Raw genomic sequence first — 27600 nt, forward strand, 5'->3', positions numbered from 1 at the left:
GAGAGTATAAGAACATGGTTTATTCCAATCAAAAACATTTAAAAGGAGAAGGCTATGTAAAAATCATCATTTTTCATGTTGGAATGAGGTTCAGGCAACAATGGTTGAAATGAAACATACAAAAAGAGAAATATGGCTAAAATACTGTAAATTAATAACCATTTCCACCCTCTCTTAAGGGTGACGCAAGAACAGTTCGTCACCCACCCAATCCTCCCCCAACCTGACAACACATGCAAATCAATTGACACTTATCTTAAAAACAGCAGTTCATTATTAATCTTAAATATATAATAGTGTATTTTTTTTTCTTGTTAATTAATCATATACTTAGTGTTTGCTTTAAAAAGTGGGCCGTGGAACTATACAGGCCCTCTGATTTTTCACAACATCGGCACTTGTTAAGAGTCTGGCTTTACAAAGAAAGGGGATTGGCACACATTGTACAGAATTTACATTTGGTATACTTAAGAAAAAAAAAAGCATTACTTTCAATTTGTACACCATTACACACACTTAACTGTTGATTTAACAACAAAGAAAAAGTCATTTAAAGTGGTCCACGTGTTAAGGTGTGTAAACCTTATGAAAGAAAACTGAAGAAGAAGCAAAGATAGCTTTTAATAATAATCACCGTACGTCCAATCCTCCGACCAGGACAGAGCTCAAGCTTAAACAATTGTGTATACACACACACACACCGCAAAGTACCAACAATGCTTGAATGGACATCTACGTTAACAAATGCAAGCCCACTGCAGTGTTGTAGCGTCAATGTGGCACGACAGTCCACAGTCCAATCAAATAAAAAAAAAAAAAGGAGGGTGGGAAAAAAGTGAATGTAAACACTCAGCAGAATCATCCTCCTCTTTATTCACTGCTTTGACCAATATTGGACCTGTTCAGTACCTTTACTTGGTAAGCACTTCAATAAATAGACTAATACTGAGGCTTCTTCTGGGGGAAAAAGGTAATCTTAAGAAATGCATCAATAAAATGTACCAATGTGTTGGGTCAGATTCAAAAGGATTTTTGATGTCCGTTTTTGGCACCGTCTTTGTACTGGATTGTCTACTGAACGACTTCTGAAAATGTTTCACACATGTAGAACAAAGCAAAGTAGCAATCTGTGCGAAAGGATTCAAAAGGAGTGACCCAGCTGCTCTGATAACTGTGTCATAGCCACGTTACTTTCACTGCTGGCCCTTTTGGAGTCTAGTTGGAAATCTGACAGTCTACAATTTAATCTTTACAGAGTCCCACCAAGTTTGCGAGACGACAACTGATCAAATGGAGGACAGGCCACACGCATTGTTTAAAGGTGGTAAGCTGAAATTTGGGAGAACAGCATACTTCCTGAATGTCATGGACTTTACAAACTCCAAAACCATTATCTTCTAGAGTGACAGATACTGGTTCTTCCAAGCAATGCAAAAGCCTGCTATGTGCTTATGTTAGTCATTCACCAAATTAACTTGCGACTTTGAAAGAAACTCTATGAACTTGGTTAATTAGCTTTTTTTTTAAGCATCATGCATGGAAATATCTAGAGCCAAAGAAATACTTTTAGCTCTGAAACAATCTTTTTAAAAAAGCGAGAGGGAGGGATGTGGCACTCAGGGTTTTTCATGAAAAATTTCCAAACTACTCTGAAATTCCTACAATTTTCCAGCAGCTTTGATGACATTCCAGACATCTCAAGTGCGCAGCATTTACTGTAAGTTGTTTAAACTTGACTCTAGAGGCACAGTTACTAATCTTAGTTATTTTAAAAATGTGCTATGTAGACTTTAAATCTGACATTGAACAGCCCTTAATTTGTCAGATATTTAGAGCAGTTTTCCTTTTGATGTCACAGAATAAGAAAGCCTTGAAATGAGCATTAGCTTTATTCTACAGTCTTTTTTTTTTTTATTTAACCGTTTTCCAAACTTGTAAAATGATTAAATCGACCTCTCTTCAAAACTCTGCAGAAATCTAGAAAATTAGCCAAAATGTTCGTCCCTTGAGTGTTTCACAATGTAAATTGGTTGAATAAACGAAAAAAAACAAAAAAAAGTAAAGCACAGTCAACGTCACTTCATCAAGATTCCAACTTCTCAATAATAGCTGAGAAAATCTTAACTGTTCTTTCATAAGACCCTCCCAGTTCTTTGTGTTTCTAAACAGGGTGAGGATCAAATTATCCCAGCCCTTCCAACAAGGGGTCAAAGTTAAAAATCAAACATGAAAATACTGCAGATGTAAAGGCAAATGCACGTTATGGAAAACAATGAAGGTCAAAAAGACCTTTGCGGAATCCCATCAGAATTACTGGACAGTACAGTCCGACAGGCAGGACACCAAATGGACCTTGAGGAAACTCCTCTTTCCTTTTCATTTAAAATCAAAAACTAAACAAGTGGACTGTGGCCAGACATCCTACAGGAGCATCACCATTCCTCCTCCCTGAACTCAGTTTAGCTGGCCAAAACCCCAACCCACCCCGGTCATCAATTGCACCTTTAGCTCTTTTTGTCCTCTATTGTCATTTGAGCTCAATCAGATCTGCTAGGAGTAGCCCTTGTGAAGAAAAAGTTATGAAAACTCACCTGAATTACATTGTGAAGACAAAAATAGCAATCACAAATCTTAGAGAAGTATTTCAACAGCTACCCGGAAAAACACACGATATGGGATTTGTACCAATAGCCAACGCATATCCTTATAAATTTTCCCAAAAATCTGCAAGAATCTTTAAAACAGCAAATATTTAACCATAAAGTTTTCTCTTTTTTTTGTCTGTTTTGATTTGCATAAAGCACAAACCTGACATGAAAACACTATTTTCCCCAATCAGCAATTACGTCAAAACCGACCCGCAAAAACTAAACATGACGCATCGTCAGAAAGATAGAACACTTGTCCATAAAATAGTTTGGATATTTTACAGCAGTATAAAACTTTTTCCATTAACAAAGCTGGAAAAAAAATGATCTGAAATAAGGTTTGGAATACTGAGTCAACAGAGCTGTGATAAATAATAAAAAAAATACCCTATTTGATCACTGTGTGTTTATTTTGGGAGAAAAAAAAAGAAAGCCCCATGAATGTTCAGGAAGTTTAAATCAGCAACCTAAAAGCTGTAGTTCCCCGACATCTTACCATGGTAGTCTGGAATAATCAATTGCATTTAAAATGGAAAAAAAGAAAACATAATTTCAATTACATGACCAACTCAAACTTTGACATTTAAAAAAAATGCCACTGAGAAACATGGGAATCTGACCCACTTGATTTTAACATCAGATCCTTAATCTCTTTTCTCAATATGCAACATTTAAAGAATGGATATTATTCTAGTGACAAAATAATATTTTTTTTAAAAATGATCGACCCCACCTAGTTTGAAGTTGGCAATGTGAAAACTCAAACAGTAATAAATACCACTAGTCTTTTCACTGACCATTTGCAGAATTGAGAGTTAAACAAATTGCGACTTTTTCTTATGTACTCCTGTGAGTAGTCATCTTCAATAGAATGAACAGACAAATAATAGCAGAAAGAATAAGCTCAAGAAGTTAACATTTCTGAATATATTTAAAGTGAAGAGAGAACATTTAGTCATCTTTGTAACAGCCCTCACTCTGCATGGGCGGCATCAAAACCTTATTTACATTCAATAGACCTTATCTGCTCTGGTGGAAATCAGGGTGATTAAAAAGAAAAGAAAAAAAAACCAAAACAATTGGAGTTCCAGGGAACTAAGTACCTGACTGCACCTCAGCATTGCCTAGTTGCACCATTGCAAAATTAGTCATCCTTCGCATATAAGCAGAGTCCAGTAATCTGCAGCCTGGTGTCACAAACCCATGTTGTAGTGTGTAGCATGCATGAGAGAGCCCTTAGTCCACAAAGGCTTGTTCTAGCCAGAGATGCCCCCTTCCACTCCTGCCTACCTCCAACAGTAAAAAAACAAATGATCATGTAGTGTAGAAAAAAAGTGAGCCAAACAGAGAGCCAAGAGGTGTGCCGGAGGCATCCAAAAAGAGGACAAAAGTGTTCTATTTAAATGCGTTTCATTTGTGACTGTGCAAGACCAGCAGTTAGTAAAAACCACAAAACAGAAAAATCATATCTTTAAATTGTCAACAAACCAAACAGCCGCACGATGAGAAGGAGCAAAAAGGGATAAGTGGTGGTCTGGTAAAGAATGAAGCATTGCTCGTCTCTTTGTGCTGCAGTGTGTTTCATGCAGGTGTACGTCTCTGGACGGTAATTCCTGCACCAAGTGTGTCTTCAGAGGCTGGCGCCTTGCTCGTGGATCCTGCATTCACACCAAGTTGTACTCTTTCAGATTGAGCTGCAAGATGGTGTCTTTGACAGCTGCGAAGACGAAGCGGATGTTCTCTGTGTCGGTGGCACACGTGAAGTGAGAGTAGATTATCTTGTCACTGTCGGGGTTCAAGTCCACAAACATCTTCAGGATGAACTCCCGACCTGCCTGGGCATCCCGCTGAGGACCTGAGAAAACAACAACCATCTCATGATTACGCTCAATATGAATGTTTTCTTTATTTTCATAGACACCAGATAATTTTGTCTTTTTGTCCATTTTTGGCAAAATAATCAACATGGGAATAAATTTGAAAGCTTTAAGAGCAATAGGGAACAAAAGTAAAAAGTCTAGATAAATGTGTATATAGCAATAATTTACAGCAGTGAGTCTGTGAAAGAATGTACGTTTAAAAATTTATTTTGTGTTGTAGCGCACATAACAACCACAAGGGGTCACTCAAAACAACAACAAAAAAACTAAATATAAGATACACCAACAGTTCAAAGGTGAGAAAGAGAACGTCACTTGAACATTTTTTTTAGCAACACTAAATCTGTGCTAATGTGAAAAAAGTGAAATGTAAAGTAATCAGATTACCATCAAACTCTGGAAAATAGTCGACCAGGTGAGAGAACATGATCTTCTCCTCCAGCAGGTCTTTCTTGTTGAGGAACAGAATTACAGAGGAGTTCTGGAACCAGGGATATGTGATGATGGTCCTGAACAGGGCTTTGCTCTCCTCCATACGGTTCTATCAGGAAACAGAGTTACAAATTCATCTACTGTCATTTGTGCCAACTTATATGAATTAAACATCTGTACATCTTCTTGGATAAGGTAAATATAAGCAGTTATATTTAACCTCGCAAAGGCTACTAAAAAAAGTTGAGAAAATCTGATGGTAATTATTCATGCATTTTCAACAGCTCCTCTTCCAAGACTGCCCTAGATGTAGCTTAATCTCTAGATCAAGCTACATCCAAACTCTAGATTTAGAATCTTATCACAATATTTTGTGATATTTATGCTGATAAAAATATTTTAAAAAATCTGATTAAAAAAGGAAGTATTCGCAATTTATTTGCGGTCTTTTTAAGCACCTGAATCGCCCTAGAATCCCTAATGGATCTTACAAGAATGTCGTATCGTTTTGAAACATACCCTGGAATAAACATCCTTTCAACTCTCGGTCTGACTTTCCTAATGTGTTTCTTGGTCTTCATGATGCCATTTTTTTTTATAAATGTTTTCTAACAAACCCCTCAGGTTTTCAAAGGAAGATCTCCAATAAACATTAGATTAAATTAGACAGAGTTGAATTTTATTTTATTTTATTTAAATGGCACAATTTTGTGATTGTCTTATGAAATATATGAATATGATTTAATTTAAAACTTTTACTGCAAGAAAAAAAAAATCTAAAAATCCAGAGCAGCTGTGAAAAAAAGGAGTGTTAATGTTTTACCTCATTGTCGGACTCCACCAGAACCTGGTCGTACTCGCTGAGCGCCACCAGAAACATGATAGAGGTGACGTTCTCAAAGCAATGGATCCACTTTCTCCTCTCTGACCTCTGACCCCCAACATCCACCATCCTGTTAGAACAGGATGGGGTAGATCAAATGGAAACAGATGACACAGAATTACAATCAATTCTATGTCTCGATGTTATTAATAAGGCTCAGATAGTCAAATGGTAGATAATATTTAGTTTTAGTAGATTGAAACATTTGAAATGCAGAATGCACGTGTCTCTTATTGAACAATTTAATATAATAATGCTCAGAGGTGATAGGAAAAATTTTAAAGTGTTATAAGAGAGCACCCAATGAAACCATTTAGTAAATAATCAGGGTTAAATCAGAATATAGGGGTTGGATTTTAGGAAGAAAACTGAGTTAAGATTAATTTTTTTACTCATTAGTAGACAGGTGACCACATTATGAGAACACCACTACAAATCCCAGATTTCAAAACCCAGTATCATATGGGAAAACCTGAAAACCCAACAGCCTATTTTAACAATGAAGATAAACAAAAGTAATGACCAGAATTTCTGAAATAAAGTAGTGTCGACAGAGCAAATCCTCCCTTTGATTAAGAAAAACTAGCGACACAGATGTAAAAAAAAATGTATACAAGCAACGGAAAGCTCATGCAGAAAGCAACATTATAGATTTTAAAACATGTTTAAATTTTGATTATAATGCAGCACTCCTCGACTCGGGTTACTTTGTAGTACCCATTTGTTTTAGATATTGCTTTGATGTGTCTTTTAAAATGAAACCAAGTGAAAGGACTTCAAACGTGAACTACTGGTTTTAAATAAAATCAAATGATTTAAAGGGGATTATTATGCGGTTCCCATGTACATAGTGTCATTTAATAGCACAAGTTACTATATTACCTTCATGATAAATATTCCATCTATAAAAAACATAACTTTAAAAAAATTTGATATCAGGCTAAAAGAAATATGTAAATTTTATATAATAACTCCCCTGTTATAACATGGTACTAAGCTAAAACTCTCCGTTTGCACCATCAAACTATAAAAGGTGAACTTTTTATAGTTGCCAGGAAAAGGAACAGCATAGATAAAATTACGTTCCTCCAAAAGTCAGCCCAAAAATAAAACCCCTTCATAGAAAATCTCCGTTCCGGCCTCTAGAAATGACAAGTGACCTACTTAGCTCCATAAGCTCCCAGATGTTAGCCAAACCACATGGTCTGTTACGTTTAACGCTAATAAAGAATGAAGGAAGCCATCCTAATGAGATTCTTGTCAAAACAATTGTAACCATGTCAGTCTATTGCAAGTAGAGCCAGTTTAGACCCACAAGGAGTGTTATTCTTCTAGCTATGCATCAGCTAAAGAACACCTCATCATGCATCAAACCAGCCATGTAATTAACAGCATGAATGTGACAACACATCACTAATAAATCACTAAAATTAAATCTGAATCAACCCCTTTCTCCCATTAAAACCCACATCAATCTAAACCCTCAAAGCCTACAGCTCAAAACTGATGTCATCGAGAGTATTCAGTGATTCACCGCCAACGGCAGCACAGTCGAGCAGAGCCTATCAGCTAAGCTGCAGCGAGGTTGCTGGAAACCTCTTGAACGCAGCCTTATTGCGACCAGAGTTATTTCTAGCCATGCCGAACGTGGGAGGGGTCTGACACGATTGCTTCCTATCGATTTGCAATCGCTCTTCTTCCCTTCCTCCTTTAAAAATAAAAAAAAGGAGGCTACACCCAAAAAAACAAAAACAGAAAAATTGTGAACCATATTAGCTCCTATGATGCGCCCTAAACTTTCTTATCATTGAGAAATTCACTTATTTTTCTGTGTAGACTTGATTATTTGATCAATTTAGCAATAAAAGTTTGGTTATTCAGTTTTTCTTTATTATTTAATATTCGGCACAAACAAGACAGCCAAGTGATTAGGATGCACAAAACAAACAGTCCAGATTTTGGCTCTATTCTGGTCAGGCCTCCTGCTTCCCAACTATTATTCTGCCTTCTCTGACATTCCTCATCTTCAATGCATTAATTAGACACAAACCTTCAAAGGTCGGCATCAGAATTCAGCATTCCACCAAGAAGAAGCTCTTAGACAATGAAATTACAATGTCCAAAAATAAGTCATCAGATGAACCAAACTGTAAATTTAATTAATATTAATAAAACATTTTTTTATTAATCTCAAAGGGAGAATAAATAATGCTGTAACTCATTAATTCAAGGTTCTTCAAAAAGTTGATAAAGACCCTGATGGCAGTGGGCAGGAAGGATTTCCTGTAGCAGTCAGTATTGCAGCGGCTCTGAAAAAGCCCAGCAACATAACAACCGAATCAGTAGAAATGCTGCATTTGTAACTACCTTATTTAAGAAAAGTGTTGCTAAATAAACCAGAAAGGATTTTTATTTTTTTTTTTTAAATCAGACCTTTCTTTCAAAGTGAGGTAGTTGTTAGTCGTAGGTATCTCATCTACAATAGTTGGTTTAGAAGAAGTGTATCATTGTGCCTTAAAAAAATTTAAAATGTTATACCAATTTTACCAAAAGTTACATTGGTTAAAGTTCTTATTAAATCTTCACTGTCTAGTCTACACAATATTATTCATAGCCGTGGAGACACTGTAGTTTTCTGTTATTAATGTGATGAAATTTTAATGTTAAATTAATTTTATTTTTAGATTATTGTAGATTTGTACATCTGTTTAGTTATTTTGTTTGTTTTTTAAGTTGGATCGTCAGTGTAAAATATTGTTCCTATTTAGCCATAAGCCTTCTTCAAATATGATTATCAAAGTTAGCTGTGGTTTCTATCTACACCACATCAACTGTAAGCAGTTCCTGCTAATAATCACTTGACAGAACCCCATTTCACACAATCTCAAATTATAAATCAATAATGGAGTCAATAGTGGATAATTAATTTTCAATTATTATGAACTAACTGGAAATGTAATTACCAACTGGAAGAGATATTTAATTAGACTTTGGGATTTAAACCAAATAAATCCCAACATTTGTTTAAATGCTTAGAAACAATTAAATACTTTGAAACATTTAGAAATGTTTCAAAGCAGCTTAATGAGGATTGAAGCAGAAATAAGGTACAGACCCAGGATTGGATAAAGCAGTGAACATTGTCTTCTACCTGAAAATGATGCTTTGCAAGTCGAAAGGATATTCTATAATCCCAGTGGTTGGGACTCGAACCCTAAGAACGTCCTGTTGGGTTGGTAGATAGGACGCTTCGGAGATACGACCCAGATCACTTAGATAGCTAAAGAAAGAAACAAAGTGGAAATAAAAACAAGAGAGAGAAAGAAAAAAAAAAAAGAGCAAAGCATCACAGCAGATTAAACACCTTAAATGTGAGTTCAGATATACTGACAGAGAACCATTCTCAAGAGGATAAGGAGTTAGAGTTCCACTTCCTTAGAAATACAGCTTTATCTTTGATGGCAGCTCCCAAAGACCAACCAATTAATTGATCTTGCCTGCTAATTTTTACAGACAGTCTTTCGGAGCCACTATTGGGAATTTGTTAGTGTCGAGCCTGTCCCTGCAGCGGAGGGTAGACTGAGAAGGCGGTAAAGTTTCCCATTGGCTCACCAGCTGTTTTACAGTTCGTCGGCCTTTATTGGCAGCACTCTGAACTAGTACCTGAATAGAATATTCTCCAGGTCAAATGGGTATTCATGGATACCAGTGGTGGGCACTCGAACCCGCAGCACATCCTGCTGGCTGGGCACATACTCTGGTGCCGCTATTCGTCCTAATCCCTCAAGGTAACTGCGAGAATGCAGGGAACACATGACAGAAGCGCAGATGTGGACAAACTAATCCATGTCAACATTACAGGTCGATTCCAGTTGACCTAAACAAGAACTGCTGTCATTCAGAACGGACACATAAGAATCCCTTAGATGATTATTTCACTTGTATAGATATTGCAATCCAACTATGAATTAGGGGAGTCTTTTTTCCAAACTTAGATCTTTTTAACAGAGCCAAACGAGGCTAATTTAGATTTGATTCAAATGAATGTTATTTGTAGTTTCTCTCATCTGCCATAAATGTTTTCCCTCATTCCAGAACTGTCCAAGAAAGTGTAATTAATTACAGTACATAGCAAACAGACATACTATTTGGTTGAATCAGAGAGCTGGTACTCTCTCCTACGATCGTAAGCCTCCTTGATCCCGGGATCGCTCCAAAGCATCTTTATCGCACTGATGTACGGCTCTTCAAACGTCGACACCTTTTCCACATCCACTTCCCGCACCAGAAAGGCGTTACTCTGAAAATAAATAAATAAAATCAACAACTAATCATGGTATATAGGATTTTACATTTTGCTGTTTTCATAACAATTTCCTGCATTCATAGATGTCAAGATTTTTAAGTTAAGTAGCTATCACAACATTTGACGTAGAATAAGGTACATTTTTAAGTTAAATCAATTTGGGTGCAATGGCCTTTTTCTTTGCAGTAGATTTTGTTATGTTAAAATTTGAAAATATTGTTGAGATAAGAATCAGTTGTGCAAACTGATTGATCTGTGTGGGACCATTTCAGGACAAAAAATAAAAACATAAAAATTACAAACAAAGTGGCAGATGTTTTGTAAATAATTTGTAAGCAACTGTAGGAAAATATTGTCAAACACTAACATTAGATATGGAGCAGCAGATTTAAAGGCAAAGGGCTATTTCGCTGTTTTTAAGAGATTGGGAAACCGTCACATGATCTGACCGTGCAGATTGATTTATAAAGACGATATATCCCTTACAGCTCTATGAAACTGTCTTGAAAGGAAATCAATTTGAATCTGAATGAAGCAGATTTACACAAAAAGTCTAATTATGATAGTTAACCAGGGACCACAAGTCACATCTGTGCAGTTTTGTACAGATCTACTGATTGTGATTCCACAAAAATAAAATAAAATAAAGAATTGGCATGCATCCCATTTGTACAGCTGACCTTGTTCTCATCAATCTCCAAGAGGATCTTGAGGGTCTCAGTGGCACGGATCATGGCCTGCATGGAGGTGAAGATGTTCTGGTAGACCAGTTTGGTATAGCTCTTTTTGTCTTCATCTGAGTAGCCTGTCCCGTGGATTATCCTCATCTGTTTGATGAAAGTGCTCTTTCCACTTTCACCTGTCCCTATAAGACAAGACAAAAAAATATATATATACATTGCTAATCAACTACTGGAAAACACCACAAATTTGACTTCACACATTTTTAGTGACCATGGACCAAATAACGTAATGGTGGCTAAAAGTGCCAGGCTATGACCGGGAATGTTTAAAAAGAATGTGGTTCTAGTTTTTCCTGCAAACATGAGACAGAGGAATTAGTGTGTAGAGTGAAATCCATTAAAAGATGCAAATAAAAAGAAAATGTATAATTACTCCATCTATTTAATAGTTACTTAAAATACAACTTATTGACAAGTCCTTTGTTTGAAATGTATAAAAGGCATCAAAGGTAATACTTCTTCTACATTAATATCTGTTACTTGTTGTTAATAATCATTTCCAAAGTACTTTTTTTAAAGCCAACTCTGATTATAAATAGTTGTGTTTGCAACAAACTGGTCTAGTCTGTCCACCTACACCTCAGTGCTGATGATGGGTAAGACTGAAGAAAGCTACACTAGAGTGTGCCGGGCATTGATCCAAACTGCAGTGAATCTCTTTCTGGTGATGAAAAAAAACAAAAAACAAAACAGGGACTCGCCCAATTCACTTAATATACAAAAAAAGACAAAACAAACAAACAAAAAAAAAAGGCCTGTCACGTTAAAACACAAAATTGCTCAAAGATCAATAAACTTTACTTTCTAATAAACATTTAACACTGGAGCTGGAAGATATTTTAAGTATCCAAAATTAATAGCAGAAACTACAAAATAAATGAAACTCTGTAAACATAATTGTTCTTAAAAAAAAAAAAAGAGCTAGTTAAGACCAAAGCATCAGGCTGAAGATCTTTTAATCCAATTTTTGGTAGAAGGGGAAAACAGAAAAAAATAAATAAATCCTGGACATGGAAATCTTTGGAGTCGTTTTAATTTCTCTTGCGATTAATTGATTTATTGCAACAGGCCTCCTTAATTCCTGTGGATTTGTCAGAAAACTCAAAGCAGTATTTAATCACGGATGAAAAATCTATAATTTCTGAAGAATATTAATAAATATCGTAGAATCGATAAAATTACACAGCCCTAGTAAATAAGTGGTACATCAGTCCATGTGTTGGACAACACATAAAGAATTAAGATTACAATAAATGTCCATCCCAAACAGGGTCTGTTTCATCAAAGCAGAATTATTTGCTGTAGCTAAGATATTAACTGGTCATATAAAAAGGTTTCGAAAAGGTTTTAGAAAGAATGCGGTCAATTTTTCTATCAGTTTCCTATTTAGAAAGTCAGTATTTCAGAAATTGTGTGAATTGTATTGAGTCCATCTTTTCATAAAAATGTACACTTGTTGGAGCAAGTTTTCTGCAGAAAAACAGCAGCGGCTGATAAGATAACAGAATGTGTGCTGTGCTGCACTGGGCGTCCCAAGACGAAAAGGTTAAAATGCCTTCCAAGGACATGAAGACAGGAGTGTACAGTGAGGGAGTGCTGTGTGCCCTGCGACGGTTCTAACCAGACAGGATCTTTAACTGAGAAACTGATGTATGGAGTTTCCTTTCCAGATTGAAGTTCCCACTTCCTATTTTATTAAAGAGCTCAATCAAAGAAATAGAAGAGGGAATTGCCACTGGTTTTTAAGGACGCAAGAGCAATATATATATATATATATATATATATATATATATATATATATATATATATATACACACATGTTGTCCTTAATGAATATCAGACAAGAAAACATAGGGAAATGGGAAATATGCATTATCCCAGATTAATTTCTAAATTCACTAGAGCTCAAAAAGTGTAGTTTACAGAGTGAAAAAAAGACCCTTTCTTGACTAAGACTTATAAATTTATTGAACACTGTCACTTCAAAAGAAAACTAAACATCCACATACATCTGCAGTTTGCTAATATACCTTGAGCATTTCTCTATCATCTAGCATTTAGAGAAGGACGGTTCATTTTACACTCTGCATAGACAAACTAAAGAGTGTTTACCTGGTGGAATCGAGTTTTGCATGTATGATCAGTTTAACTCAACGTAACTGCTGCCAGCCTGAAATGGCAAGCAGAAGCTTTTGTAATGGACATGCAACTATAAACTCATTGGAGCGACTCCTGAGGGTTAATGCTAGTTCCCATAGCAACGCCATCACTGTACTACTAAAAATGTGGCAGAAAACACCAGCTGATCGGCCTCAGCTTTGACTTTTTTCTTTTTAACAAAAAAAACATCCTCAACCAGTGTTCCCGTCAGTCAAAAGAAATTTATGGCAGTTGGGAAAACTAAGCTCCCACCCACACAGAGAAAGTTTTTGCCGTTTAACCAATCCACATCCGCATGGATCCGGTGTTTTGGGAAACCACATTTTTTTTACAAACCCAGAGCAAAAAACTTTCAAAATGGCAGTGTCATGTTTCAGCGTATACATGCGAGCCACATCTTTTTTGACTTTGTTGCTCCATCGCTTTTCCAATAACCCGAATGCACCTCACTCTCACAAATAAACATGCCACCAAATTTATTAAAATCAAAAAATGTGATGCTTTATTAGAGTGGTTTTATTATGATTCAAAGTTTACTTTACAGGAATTTTGTTTGCAAGTGCAAAACCAAGGCAACTTTGGCGCCTTACAGCAACAACTGCTTGGTGACGAATAGACAAGATATACTTAGGAGGAACAACAGAAAAGTATCCATCCCATCATGCTGACATGCCTTTCGGATGTATGCAAATAGCTTTAACTTCAGTACTAACCCACAAAATGGTAAAATAAGCTGCAAAATTACCCCAATGTGACTATGTTATGACAGCCAATATGTGTGTCAGTTATGGCAGCCAATTTAATAGGCCAATAAATCTTCACAAAAAACAGTTGTTGGTGTCAAGATTAAAAAATATCCTCCAGCAAAAACAGTTGCATATTAGCCAGCTACATTTACTAAGAACTGATCAATTTGGATCAAACAGAAGCAAGATAAAAATCAACCAAGTTGAGTCAAAGCAAGAGTAAAATATTATGAGGGTCTTATCGGCAAATGGGATAATTTTGACTTAAAACAACACAATAGAAATCTACTAGGTCATGCAGCTAATTCATAATAACTCATCTTTAAAGCAAAAACTTGAGCAGCATTACTCTTTCAAAGTAAACTCCTAAAGTCCAGCATCAACACATAGAAAAAATTGCAAAATAGACAAGAAGGACAAAAAGGAGGCACAAAGGGTGAAAAAGAGGAAGCAAACAGCACTTTGAGTAAATGATTCCTGAGAAGCCTATCCAAGCACATCAAACAGGAAGTGATGTCCAAAGAGTTTTAATTACTGCAATAATTAAACAGCCCAGAGTTGGGTCAGATGGCACAGCTGGAGGCCCGACTCGATGTAGAAAAACTTAATTATTGCCGAGTGTCCATTTGTGGGAACTTTTCCTAAGATTAGGATTTAAAACTTTATTCGCTACAAAGGAACTTTGATGAGAAGCTATAAAGAGTCATGTAGGAGTCTACGTGGCAAAAACATCCATTTATTACTCCTTTCTTAGGCACTGATAAAGCATTTACCACATAAAACAGCAGTCATAGTCTCTCAAACACAAATAGAGCTCTTTAAAATCACTTATTTGTATTACTATTCTCTCAGGACACCTAAAAGAATTGTTTTAGGTGTCTATTGTGGGCGGTCTATTAAAGCATCTATCAGATAATGTCAGATCAAACTTCTTTGTTTCAATGGAATCCTAATTTTCATAACACATGAACATTTTTGGCAACCATTCTCACTTGTTTTGTCTTTTTTCCTCTCGTATTTCCACTCTAGTTTCCTCCCACTCAGTGCTAAAAGAACCTTTTTGCTGTTATAAGAGGGCTTATTTTAACATACTGAACCAAACTGTAAGCATGTGTAGCATGTTGTTGGCTCACTCAGTGGACTATCTGCAAATATCAAATAGCTTATTTTATACAATAATATTTTTATACTGTAATAAAACTCTAAATTATTTACACAACTAACAGGTTTGGATTGAAAATTATTTTTCATTCAACCAACAACTTTGTTTCTGATATTTGAGTACCATCAGTTTTGGAAAAAAATACATTTCAAAGTAAAATCAATGTCGAAATGTTTATTGGGATTACAGCAGTCAAATACTTTATCTGTATCACAATAGTCTTTAGCTCTGGGCCAATCCAGCACAGCAAAACTCCTTCCTCACATAAGAAACATATTGGTAAAATTAAAAGATTGCATTAACCTAATTTTGCCAGAAGTTTTTGATTTGATTAGTCATAAACTACAGAAAACAGGTTAATGACTACCGAAACGATAGACCACAGATTAGAAGAGAGAAGAAGGACAGCAGCACAGGAGCACCACAAAGGACTGTACTCTCACCATTTATTTTCACTCTGTACACATTTCACTTCCTGTTCAAAATACACTCCCGTCGTCTGCATAAATACTCAAATGACTGCAGTCGTATCAGAGAGGACAAGAAGCAGAGAGAGCTGGGTGACTGCTTTGTGTCCAGGTGTGGGAACAATCATCTTCAAAGTGAACAAAAACTAGGTCATTACTGATTTTAAGAAAAATAGGGTTAAATTTCAAATCCTTTTTCCTTCCTTGAGAAATAAGTGGAGGTGGCTGAGGAGTATAAATTTGGGGTGCCACAATAAGATCAGTTTCTCATGCAAGTATCAGCTGATTGAGGATCTCACAAAATCAAGGAAATCTGTGTCGATTTAATGGTGCCCCCAATATTAATATTTCTGTGGTCGCCTGGACGTCGGTCAAGTCAGCAGTCTTCCCCAGGAATGTGTTGGCTAAAACATAAGACAGTTGGTGTTTGGTAATATTCTAATTTTCAAAGGCACAGAGTTTTATATTTTTAATATTTGTAAACCACAATCATTAAAATCACAAGAATTAAAGGCCTGAAATATTTAACTCCTTGTCAGATAAATCTATGTACAAGTTTTCCTTTTTGAAATGAGTGATAAAAAATTTAAATGTTTTATTTTTTTTTTACATAAACTTGTTCTACTGAGTAGACAGTCCCTTTCAGGCTACAGCGCAGTTTATCCTGTGCTTTAAATGCCAGCTGCTGTTCAACACAGATGACTACTCATGCAAGGCCACAACTTGTTTTCTGATCTTCAAAGTTTTCATAATTTAGTAGCTCCAACAGTCAGTTTGCAATCTGCTAAGCATGCACATTAATAGCCACTCTGCTTCAAGACTCCATGATAACAGATACATATATGATGGCTGCACATGTCAAATCGTCAACTTCCCAAATTTGTATAAAGGTTTCAGAATGACTTCAAGTAAAAGGCATTGTGTTGAGCTAATATGTGTCCATATCTGATCAAATTGACTGGTTATACCGAAAAGTTCCTGTCGCTAAAATGAGCAAACAAAATAAGTATAAGTAAAATTGCATAATTTTAAGTACTAAAAATAACTTGATTTTCACATGGATTTTAATTTTCTAAACTTGTAGGCAAAGCATTGTAAAAGAATGAATCATAGTATTAAACAATGTGCAGTAGGGGGGAAAAAAAACGCAAATTCAAAACCAAAACTAGGTCTCAATGGCTTCTAACTCTAAAAAGTTAGTAAGACATTAAATTATTAACACAGGTAATTATACTTGATATTAAGGGTTGAATTTCAGATCTCAAGTTTCAAAATTATTGCTTGGACCCATATCTTAACTATGGATCTCAAGTGTTAAATAAACTTTTGTGCTCACATGACTCTCCATATTTACCATCACAGGCAACTCATCTGTCTTGGAGCCAGAATGTATTGCTGATTAAACCACTAATGTCATGACGTACACCCAAAATCTCAGGTCTTCACCTCTGGGTTCTTCTTTAATAACTCATGCTCTTGAAGAGGCCATGTGTGTCAGTAATGAACCAGGCAGGCACTGACAAGAAAAGGACCGTGCAGTCCTTAACAGACCTGACTGCTATGGATCTGCCGAAACTCTGGGTGTGTCGACCTCGGTTTGCTCAACCAACACAGTGACGTGACAAACAGAGAAGAATGAAACACCAACCCGTCTTGTTTTATAGCTCCCTATGAAACTCAAGTTTTCATCTTCCAGACAAATGCATGCATGCAACTCTAAATAAAACAGTTGATTGGTGGAATTGGTAGCTTTATTTAACAAGGCATAGCTTAACAATAACAAACACATTGATGTTAGATTTCAAAAGGATTGTGGACTCTTTAGAAAGGGGTGTCACAATATAAATTATTGCTTAAAGATACTCTTTGTGCCAAAATCAAACTAACCTGACCCATGAACAGCTGCTCATATTGCTGAGTTTCCTTACAGCAGCATACACTCTGCACCTCCCTAGATCCCTGCAGCTGCTGGAAGTTTTAAACTCTAACATGGAAAGTACAGACAGAAAACAAACAGCATGAGCAGCACTCTTCATCCAACAAGGCAAACACAAAGTGTTGCTCAGAGCTACTTTCCCTTTAAGGCAGAAAGGAAATGCTAGCTTTGCTAATGCCAACAATTCACCGATGTCAAAGCAACTTAAAAAGGCCAGTAAAGCTCCAGTATTTGCAGCAGTGAAGTTGTAAACCTTCTGGATGACACAGGTTAACGCTATCTGCTTGAAAATCACCTTCACAAACACCAACAGTCCGATGACGGTGCTCTAATCAGGACACACTTCCCAGTTGCGGAGCTCCACACCACACAACAGTCTGCTCTAATAGTTTATAATCCGGTGAACTACTAAATAGTTAAGTAATGAAACAAACCAGTGCAAGACACTCTGCTATAATTGATCATAAAGAAAAATATTATGCAAAATTACCAGAAAGTTGGGAATTGCACAGGATTTCTGTTTGAATTAACCAAACCCTTGGTTGCATTCTAAAAATATTTTTATTTGCCAGATCCCTTTTTGTTTTAAAGTACAATTTATTTCAGCATAGAATGACTCTTTATTTGATGCCTGGTAGTAAAATTTTATTTGTATCAAAAGCAAATTGACAGGCAAATGAAATCACATAGTGGCTAAAGACAAGCAGTAATAAAAAAAATAATAACTGCAGAACTGATTTAAAGAGATTTGCTTGCATTAAGGACATTAACACAGCATCTGTTTTGCTAAATGAAATTGACAAAAAAATACTGTGGTACTGAAAACAGTGCACTATTTTTGTTAGTATCTGTATTAAGTTTGAAATTTTGGTATAATCCTACTCTTTAGATAATCTATGCTATGTATTCTCTGTAAGCTTGTGCAATTTTTGTAATAAACTGGATAAAACGATTAAAGAGTTAGTGCCATCTATTGAAAGTGTTGCGCGAGTATCAAGCCCATTTTTTAATCAATATCATTACAATCTGCGGTCTTGACTCAGTGAGACAACACTGAAAAAGGCCAAGCTTTAAATTTGAATTCTGCCACATTACGAATGAACAAACAACAGATGGTAAAATTGGAGGCTTCAAATCTAGAGAAAGCCTGCAAGATATTAAGGCATAGAAAGTGTCACATTTGTAAACAAATCTGATAAAAAAAAAATATGTGGCTACAAAAAAAAAAAAAAGAACAGTCTAACAGATCATCTTCCCAATTTAACCTGAAGTGTTTATTTTGAGGGTAACTGAAACGTAGGTGTCAGGTAGCCTCAAATTTGACTCTAGAAAACATTAGCATTCGGGGGAGTTCCTGAATAATTCAATAAGTGTGGCTGGCAGGTTCTGTGGTTTCAGTCAGTTCTGATCCCGCTTAGACATTTAAGCCTCTAATGACATTACATAGAAAATCATAGCAGTGAGGCTTACACTCTTACAAAACCTATCATAAACCTGCAAAGGTGAGCCGATTCCAAGCCGCCTCAGTGCCATTCACAAATCACAGATAAATAAAGCAATGTCCATCAGCATCAGTACTGAACATAAAATCAGTCTGAAACCTTCCCATCCTATTATTTTAAACCAATAATGGTGGATGAGTTCAGTGTAATGGCAGAACAAATCCTTAAAATTTTTATTTTATGTTTGATCTTCTCATCAGAAATGATTCGAGTCTTGCAATTCTGGACCTCACTGGTCGCATAAACCACACATCATCTACATCACTCACTCAAGCCGCAAAGCTGGCTTGTGCCTACACAAGTCAGACAATGCGGGTTTACAACTACCTCGCTAACAGAGAAGGTAACCGTCAGGCTCACCTCAACCCAACTTGTTTACAATGGTCCACTGGTATTTTAAGCAGCTCCAGCAAATCAAATATTCCGTCTTTAATTTCACAAAATATGGTGCAAAAACTTTTACCTTCCTGTTAGACCACTGACTAAATTGAGTGACATGCTGACTGACAGCTTCACCAAACAATTGGAAAGGTTATAATAAAGGTGTGCATCGAGAAGTGAATACTGGAATAACTGGTTTTGACTGTCGGCTGTAGTGAAACCAGTGCACCATTCATCTTACTGGGCTTGAAAACACAGATAGAATAGACACTAAATGAAAATTACTTAGGAAAGGACAGATTAAATTTAGCCACAGCAACAATCAGTCGTACCAATGAATAATTATGCATGTGAGGCCTTACTAAAGTATCCTCTACCTCTGCCTTCAACAAGCCTAAATACCTTTGAGGAGAGCTGAGATATGAGGAGGAATCCCTGTGATGTCCAAAAATACTGCTGTACAAACAAACTCTCCAGAGTTTCTTTTGGGTCATTTTTATCTTTTCAGTGTGGACTGTTCAGCTCAACTGTCTGCAGTTTTGTTATTTCAACAAAAGCCAACCGTGTTTGCCGTTGCCTTGGAATCAGCCAACATGGAGGCAAACAAATATGGCCAACTTGAGGCTTATCTGCTTATTCCACTGTGAGATTTGCTAAGAGAAGCCATAATGGGCGTAGGCAGCTCCGCGCATGAGACAACTTTGGGTGTTGCCAAAAACAAATACTTATTAACCCAGATAATGCTAACCCATTTAGGCAACGTGATACCAACTGCATGCTTGTTTTGCACCTCTTAATTCAAAATCTTAATATTTTAATTGTCAGTCCTGCCTCTGCCTGTCATTTGTATGGACTGATTGCAGCCCTGATGTTGTGAATTGAATTAAATAAAGTATGGGTAAATATTGTATCTTTCAAAGTTTTTAAACTTGGAAAATTAATTTCAAGTTATATTTCTAAAGAAAAATGTCATGACCAAATAAAAAACTAACTCCAGCATGACAAAGGATATTCTCACATCGGATCCTGCACCAACGTTAGTGCTTGTGATACCAAGTACATATTTGAAATAGATTCTTAGGTCACATTGCATTTTGTGTAAATACAAGTTACATGATATAGCTGCATGGGTTCTCATTACCCACATGTTCTGTGTCTACCTAACCTTGCAGGGAATAGTTGTAAAGAGAAACTGGAAGAGGCGGGTTGTGCTGCCAAGAAGAGACAGCAGATAATCTGTTCCTCTATTAAAACAAAGAAATAAATGAAAAGAAAATGGATATGAATCACTAGCAGAGACGCATCGATCAGAATTTTATGGCCCATTGATCAGAATTTTATGGGCCATTGCTATGACTTTTGAGTAAATAATGACACTTTTAATGCAAAGTGGCTCTAAAGGTTGCATTGAAAGTCCATTAAAAGAGTCAACTTTGCACTAAAGTGACATTGTTTGCAAACTCATGCAAAGTTGGGATTTTTAAAGCAACTTTTAAAGCAACTTTTGTTAAGTGTCATTATTTACCAACAGTCATAAACATTCATAAAGACTCCTTTGTGTTCATGATAGGTGTTATGTCATGTTTATGACAGTGTTATGTCAGTCTTATGAATGACTGACATGACAACCATGTCAGTCATTCATGAAATAAAGTGTTACTGTTTTTAGTTATGCTTAGACCTTATGATTTCTAATTTACAAAGAGACTATGAACAACACTTAAAATATCTTCCTAGACTTTCTTCTTTAAAGCAGCAATACATAAAGAGCTGCTCTTCCTCTTCACCAGTACCAACTAGAAACAACCAATCAGAACCAGGAGGAGGGTCTTAGTGCTATCATCTTATGCCTTCTTCCTGGTTCTGATTGGTTGGTTTCTGAACGGGCAGAGTGAATTTCTTCAGACAGCAATAGCAGCTCAGAGAGGTAGTGACATAGCTTGGTTCTTTCTGAGTATATAAATATTAAAAGAGACAGGGACAATAGGTCTAATAAAAATGGAATTGTGTTCACTTGATTAAAAAAATAAGTAGTTTGAGCACACATTTATGAGGGTGGTAGACACACTTGGAATAGGGACACCAGAAAAGAGATATTAATTTTTAAACTTGGTCCGACAGAAGATCCAACATTTTATTTGGATGTAAAGAACCAAAACTCAAAACTGAAGTCGCAACTTACGGTAATGAAATCTGTGCACAGTTTAGTCACTGGTTTCTTTCATAGAGTACAGAGCAGAAGACTGCCCTTCCGACTGCCCCACTCTTCACCACACCAAAGGGGAACGACTGCATGTTGCTGGAATAACAACCGGAATAATTGCCTTCCCCTAAAACTTCAAACAAAACCACCAGTGTTTCTTACAGGTAGCAGATGAGAGTCTCACTCTGCTGCATCAAACCAGAACTAGAGAGCTCTAACCACAACGCCACATAAAGAGCTTCCAGTTTAACTCAGAACAAAGCAACAAACGCAATAGAGCAATGTCAGAGTGGCATACGTTTTGCTGAAAAAGCCCATACTAGCACATTTCAAAAATAGAGAGTATTGTGTAAATGTGCAATAACTGATTTCTTGCCAGTCATTTAAAAAAAGTGAAAGTCGTCATGTATGGCAGTGTTTCCCAAACCTAATAATCAGACGTTTATTGCAGATTCTTCTCAAAAATTGTCAAAAACGTTCTTACTTGCAAGCAATAAAAAGTCGCATGTACTGTCATAAATAAGCAGGACTATTTCCCAATTACTACCACAAACACATTGATTTTTATTGCTAAAATTAACAAAAAGTATCACAAAATCCTGGAAGGACTGAAAATATTTCAATAATATTTATTTTTAAGAATTTATTGATATTTTAACAGTTTGGTGAACAGGTTTTGTCAATGCATTCTCGCACAACCATAGCCTTTATTCAGTTTCAGTTTTACTTATTTATATGGCTGTCAAGAAATATTAAATATGAAATTCTTTCAAGATGTACAAATGTTTGAGTAAAGCTTCAATGCTAATTTTAATGTTGAAACAACCAAAACAGAGTCAAACTAAATGCAAGACAGTAGTTATTGGCGGTCCAACACACAAAGCCAGTAATGATAAAGCTACATAGAGCATGTAGGTCTACTCAAAGGATAAAAGACATCCATAATAGCTTCCAAATGAAGTGAGACAACCACAACACACTAACACTATGAGAAGCAGGGGGAAAAATTTTGATTTTATGGTGACCGAAAGCATAAAGTACTGCGACTTCCAAATAATTTTCTCAAGAAGTCACCATTCCGGTATATTATTAGAAACAGGAAAAACTAGTCAACAGAAATGCGAGCTCCACTAGGAAACACTTTTCAATTGAATGTTTGAAGATGTAGTTTGAACAAAATAGGAAATGTTTTATCTTGCCAATCAAAAGCATACTGGCCAAAACAAAGCTGGAATTAGACAAATATCTATTTCTTCTGATTACAACGTGATTTATTGGTGAAAGGTGTATGTCATCTCAAAATGTTAAAGTCTTCCGAACGTATTCAAGTGAAAATTAAACAAATTCATAAATATGGATATTTTATTTAAAATGCATTATTGCTATCACAACTTTATGCAAGTCAGCACAAGCTTTGGTTATTACAGCAAGAAACTAGAGATCAGGCTCGAAATCTGAGTGTAGTGATGGACTCTGACCTGAACATTCTGTATCATTGGTAATTTATATCAACACCAAAATACACCTTTGCAAAATCAATGACTACCTTTGTAGTCATTCATCCAGCGTCCTGTCGTGTTTTAGAGTTAAAAAGTTGACAGGAAATTTGAAAACAGCACTTGATAATTATGTTATTGAAAGATTAATACCTGAACACCAACTATAAAATCTTTAAAAAATGCAAAAATTTTTAAAAGAAATAAATAACTAATGCTTCGCCTGGTGGGGTACAAGTAAAGCCTGGTGGCCAGCCAGGCTTATAATACACTGGGGAAAACCCTGTATCGCGATAAATGATAATATTGTTTTGAGACCACTTTCAAGTAATGTCATGGTAATGACATAATAATTCAAGAACACATTGTCAAAGATAAATAAGCTTTAAATACTGATGAACGTTTAACCCTAGAACTGGAAGACACTAGAAGACTAAATATTGCGATAGGCCTTCACATTTGCAATTTGAAAAGCTTTGTTTAAATATGCAGGTAGTTTGGAAGCCCTTAGCACAAATTGCTTATAGAAAGAAAAATCTATCAACTTTAATTTTCCTTTGGTGGCAGGGAGAAGGAAAAAAAAAAGTAGCGTTGCATTAACCATAATGATGAATTACTGGCCGCACTGTTTCACGTAACTTGACTTAGAAGACGTTAAAACTGGCTTATCCACATACTTGTAAGGAAATATCAAGATTCAGCATTATTATTTTGGAAACACTGATGGTTCTTAGTGCATTTAATAACTGGGTAAACGGTTCAACTTAATGACACTATGGCACAAATATATACTCTTACCAAAGACGTCAAAGAAGGAAACATTTATCAATACAAGTTGCTATGCTTGCTTGTGTTGACTGGTGACTCATATGAAAGCGAACATCCTTAGAAGCAGGAAGTGTGTATTCAGTCACCTGTGACAACAATCCAGAGTTAGGTATCCTTTAACATGATCCTGAGTCTCTGCCAGTTTTTCAGAGAAACAGACCTGAATCCTGGGCCAAACCTTTGCTTCAGTGTAACCAGCAACTTATATAAACAGAATTACATCAGTGCACAAAGGTTTTGTTACTCCAGTTTCATTTAGACATCTGACAACTCCTAGGGCAGCAGCCACTTCCCAAAGTAGACCACCTGAATGAATGCCATACCAAGGCCAGACATCCAGAGAGAGCTGCCTCGTTTGTAGCAGACTTAATTAAAAGCCAACTCTTACTCTCTTGTTTTACACACACATAAATCTATGGTAATGCTAAAGTAGGCTAATAAAACATGGAATGGAATATGTTGGAAATTTTACTTTTCATTTGTCAAGATTATAGGGTCTAAATGTTTTGTGTATATTTTACAAAGGAGGCAAATTAGAGTTACCGTACTCTATCATTCTGCTGCTGTTTATAGGTTCATCACAATAGTAAGAATTTGTTTAGTAGAGCATTTTATTACAGCTCATAAAGACAGTCTCAGGTAAGATTAAGTAGTTAGTGGAAGAAAACTATAAATAAAATATTTATTTCTTTTGTCAATACTTATAAACGGAGCTCTCAACAATTATTGGTAATTGGTAATAATTTTAAGACATTTGAACTTGGCTTTGTGATTTCATGTAGCAACACTTGGCTGCAGATCTCCAAAAGGGATTTGTAGAGACGTTTACCTCCCTCACAATGGGACGGCCAGAAGAACACGGGTCAATTCTTTTTTTTTCATAGTTCCAGATTATTAAATATTACTCTGACTTTAGATACAAAAATATTTAGGCAAGTTATCCTTGCTTTGCAGCCACATCTGTCTTAGACAGAATGTTCATCCATCTTTCCGCTCTTAAAGAGAGGCTAAAATGTTGTCAGAGTTATATCTCTGGGAAACAGAGAGTCATGAATAACATATGTAGATTTGGAAAAATATGGAATTAGTCTTCTTTTTACCAATTTGGATTTAAAGAATACCATGAGAAGCGTCTGTCTACTTAATTAAAAATATCCAAGAAACTCCAAGTCAACTTAAAATAAGCAAAACACTTAAAAAATAGCTCATTTTATGTATATTTTATAGAAATCGGCATGGTTAGCAACATATGTTGCTCTGGTGATTCCATCTTACTGTTAGTGTTCTTTTTTTTTTTCGCTACAAAGCTGCAGGGAAACCAAAAAGGTTGGATTTTTTTCTATCTTTTTCAGTGTGAGGTTTTGCAGCCACAATGAAGGTTTTTTTCTATTTTCAGACTTTTTAGGGGTCTTTGTGAGGAGAGTAATCACCGAGTCTGATCCTGTGTATCTGAGCCTACTGCTCTGATCTTAGTTCTTGTTTCCACTCATTGTCCTGCAGGAACCACTCTCTGAACCGTGTGTGATTTTAGATTTTTGCATATCACATCCCAAACAAATCCTGTGGTGGCCTGAGTAATGTGGCTTGAGCAATTGTGGTTTCAGTGTTTTGCATGTGCGACCTGCACCGTACAATTACCTCCAACAGTTTTGGCTTTGAGTTCACCGGGGTCAAATTGAGCAAACTTTACAACAACTTAATTTGAAAAAAGTAACATAAAAAGAATCACTTGTGGGATCATGCAGACCTACCTAAGAGCAGCAGCTTCAGTTCCCTTCGTGCGTCTCTCTTGTCTCGCCGGAGTTGCTTCTCGATCTCAGCGTTGATCCGCTTGGACTCCTTCGCCTCCTCGCTCAGGCAACAAGCCATCATGGGCTCCAAAGTCATCACCGCATGAGCTGGGGGGGAAAAGTCCGTCTGACAAGGAGCGCCGGTCTACGCCACCGCCGAGAATATCAGAGTGCAGGAGTCCACTTTCAAGTTGGTGACAGTCCTGCTGCTTTGTGCAGAATCTGGCCTTCTTTGCTAATGTAAAAAAATTGCCGTTAAAGGTTCAATATTTGACAGCTTTGTTTCGGTTAAAAAAAATAAATCAATTTAAACTACTAGGACAATGAAAGGTTCACAGAAAATCTGCAGTGCAACATGTCCACATTAGATGGCTCCAGACGTGCAATTAAAATATTTTAATTTGATGCACTCCCCAAATTGAGCTGATTTTAGTTTGGATGTTTTAACTTAGAAGCTAGGCTGCAAAACTAGCTAGATGCTGGCGTGCTGAACGACTAAATACATTCGCAAATGTTAATTATTTTATAGACACTTTCAGCAATATTCTTTGATGAAAAACATATGTATATATGAAAAAAGCTACCAACTTCAGGCCCAGAGACGGTGGGACACAACAGGCTGCCACGGCCACATCTGTACAATCCCTTCTCCTGGTCGCCTGGCCGAGTGCGAGCCTAGCCGCCCAGAAAAACCTACCCTGGAAGAAACGCCCAAGCTGTGACAATTAATCGCCGTCAAACTGTCCATCCAGACAGCTTGGCTCACTGTCTCATGGTCCTCAGAGAACAACAAGCCCGGGAATAATCCAAATGAGAGTATGAGCGCAGAGCTGTTGCTAGTATCTCTTCCACACTGGAACCCAGTGAGGCTAACTGTTAGCTGGGTAAGCTAGCCAAGGAAACCATCCCTAAAAACCACACAGCCTGGAATGACAGACAGCCGTCATGGTCTTAACCTTAAAAGCTCTTCGGGGATCTCGGTGACGGAATAGCCGCAAGATGTAAAAATAGATTACTGACAATTATTGTCCGTGCATTTTGTCGCTGCTTTTAATTTTTCCTGGTGATTCTGGTCGCTCCTCCTCACCCACTCCACAGCCCCGGTGTGGCGCTACTGCTGCTGCTGACGTCACTTGGGATGAAGCTGACTGACAAACGATTCAACCAATAAAAACAAAGTATGTGCGAGCCCACTGCTAAGACCCTCCCTAAAAGAAAATTTCCCAAGTTTGCTTGAGAGGAAGTATTCTGGAGGCGTGACAGGGAAAGAGATCGGTGTTTGATTTGACAGGCAACGCCCATCTTCTGTCAAAACGCAGCAGGTCGATCCACAGAGATGTTTGCTTGTCACGTTTCCTTCAGTGGAGTAAGACAAGAGGTGAACAATATGAACAGCAGTCTTTATTTAACCACATGACCACTTAGGGTGACTTTACCAGACACATGTGGAGTATCTCTAGGTTCCATCCTAGGGCCTCTCTTATTCTCTCTCTCTCTCTCTCTCTCTCTCTCTCTCTCTCTCTCTCTATATATATATATATATATATATATAGAGAGAGACATATATATATATATGTCAGGTCATTACAGGAAATTATATTGGCCAACATAACTACGCAGATGATATGCAGCTCTACAGTACATGTGACCAGGTGACTCCAAACCAAGCACTGAACAGATGTTTAGAACAGATACATTTGTGGTTGTGCCCTAACTGAAGTTATTATCTTTGGACTTAAGCGTTCTAGAGTCGGCACAAGCTTTGGTTATTACAGCAAGAAACTAGAGATCAGGCTCGAAATCTGAGTGTAGTGATGGACTCTGACCTGAACATTCAGAGCCACATAAAGATGTTTACAAAGTCAGCCTTCTATCACCTGAAGAACATTAACCGAATTAAAAATCTAATCTCCCAGCAAGATCTAGAGAAACTCATCCACTTGTTTATCTTTACAGTTCTGCCTAAAAAATAAAACAGACAGCTGGAGCTGATCCAGAAAGCTGCTGCCTGTGTTCTGACTAAAATCAGGAAGATAG

The 27600-nt window shown here is 36.7% G+C and overlaps 1 protein-coding gene across 4 annotated transcripts; it reads right to left on the reverse strand.

Moving 5' to 3' along the window:
* Positions 1–26705, reverse strand: LOC122838816 (guanine nucleotide-binding protein subunit alpha-11). Of its 4 annotated transcripts, none has more exons than XM_044129792.1 (8): positions 26261–26685; positions 25525–25798; positions 10830–11014; positions 9989–10143; positions 8995–9123; positions 5784–5913; positions 4916–5069; positions 1–4503 (listed from the first exon to the last, which is right to left on the reverse strand). In XM_044129792.1, the coding sequence occupies exons 2-8, from the start codon at positions 25658–25660 to the stop codon at positions 4313–4315; spliced, it is 1080 nt and encodes a 359-aa protein (XP_043985727.1). In that variant the 5' UTR covers positions 25661–25798; positions 26261–26685; the 3' UTR covers positions 1–4312. The 4 variants fall into 4 exon arrangements, with proteins under 4 accessions (XP_043985727.1, XP_043985724.1, XP_043985726.1 ...); XM_044129789.1 differs by having other exon boundaries at positions 26152–26685; XM_044129791.1 differs by having other exon boundaries at positions 26148–26685.
* Between the last annotated feature and the right edge of the window lie 895 nt (positions 26706–27600).

Source organism: Gambusia affinis, linkage group LG10, assembly GCF_019740435.1.
Source record: "Gambusia affinis linkage group LG10, SWU_Gaff_1.0, whole genome shotgun sequence".
In the NCBI taxonomy this organism is placed as follows: Eukaryota; Metazoa; Chordata; class Actinopteri; order Cyprinodontiformes; family Poeciliidae; genus Gambusia; species Gambusia affinis.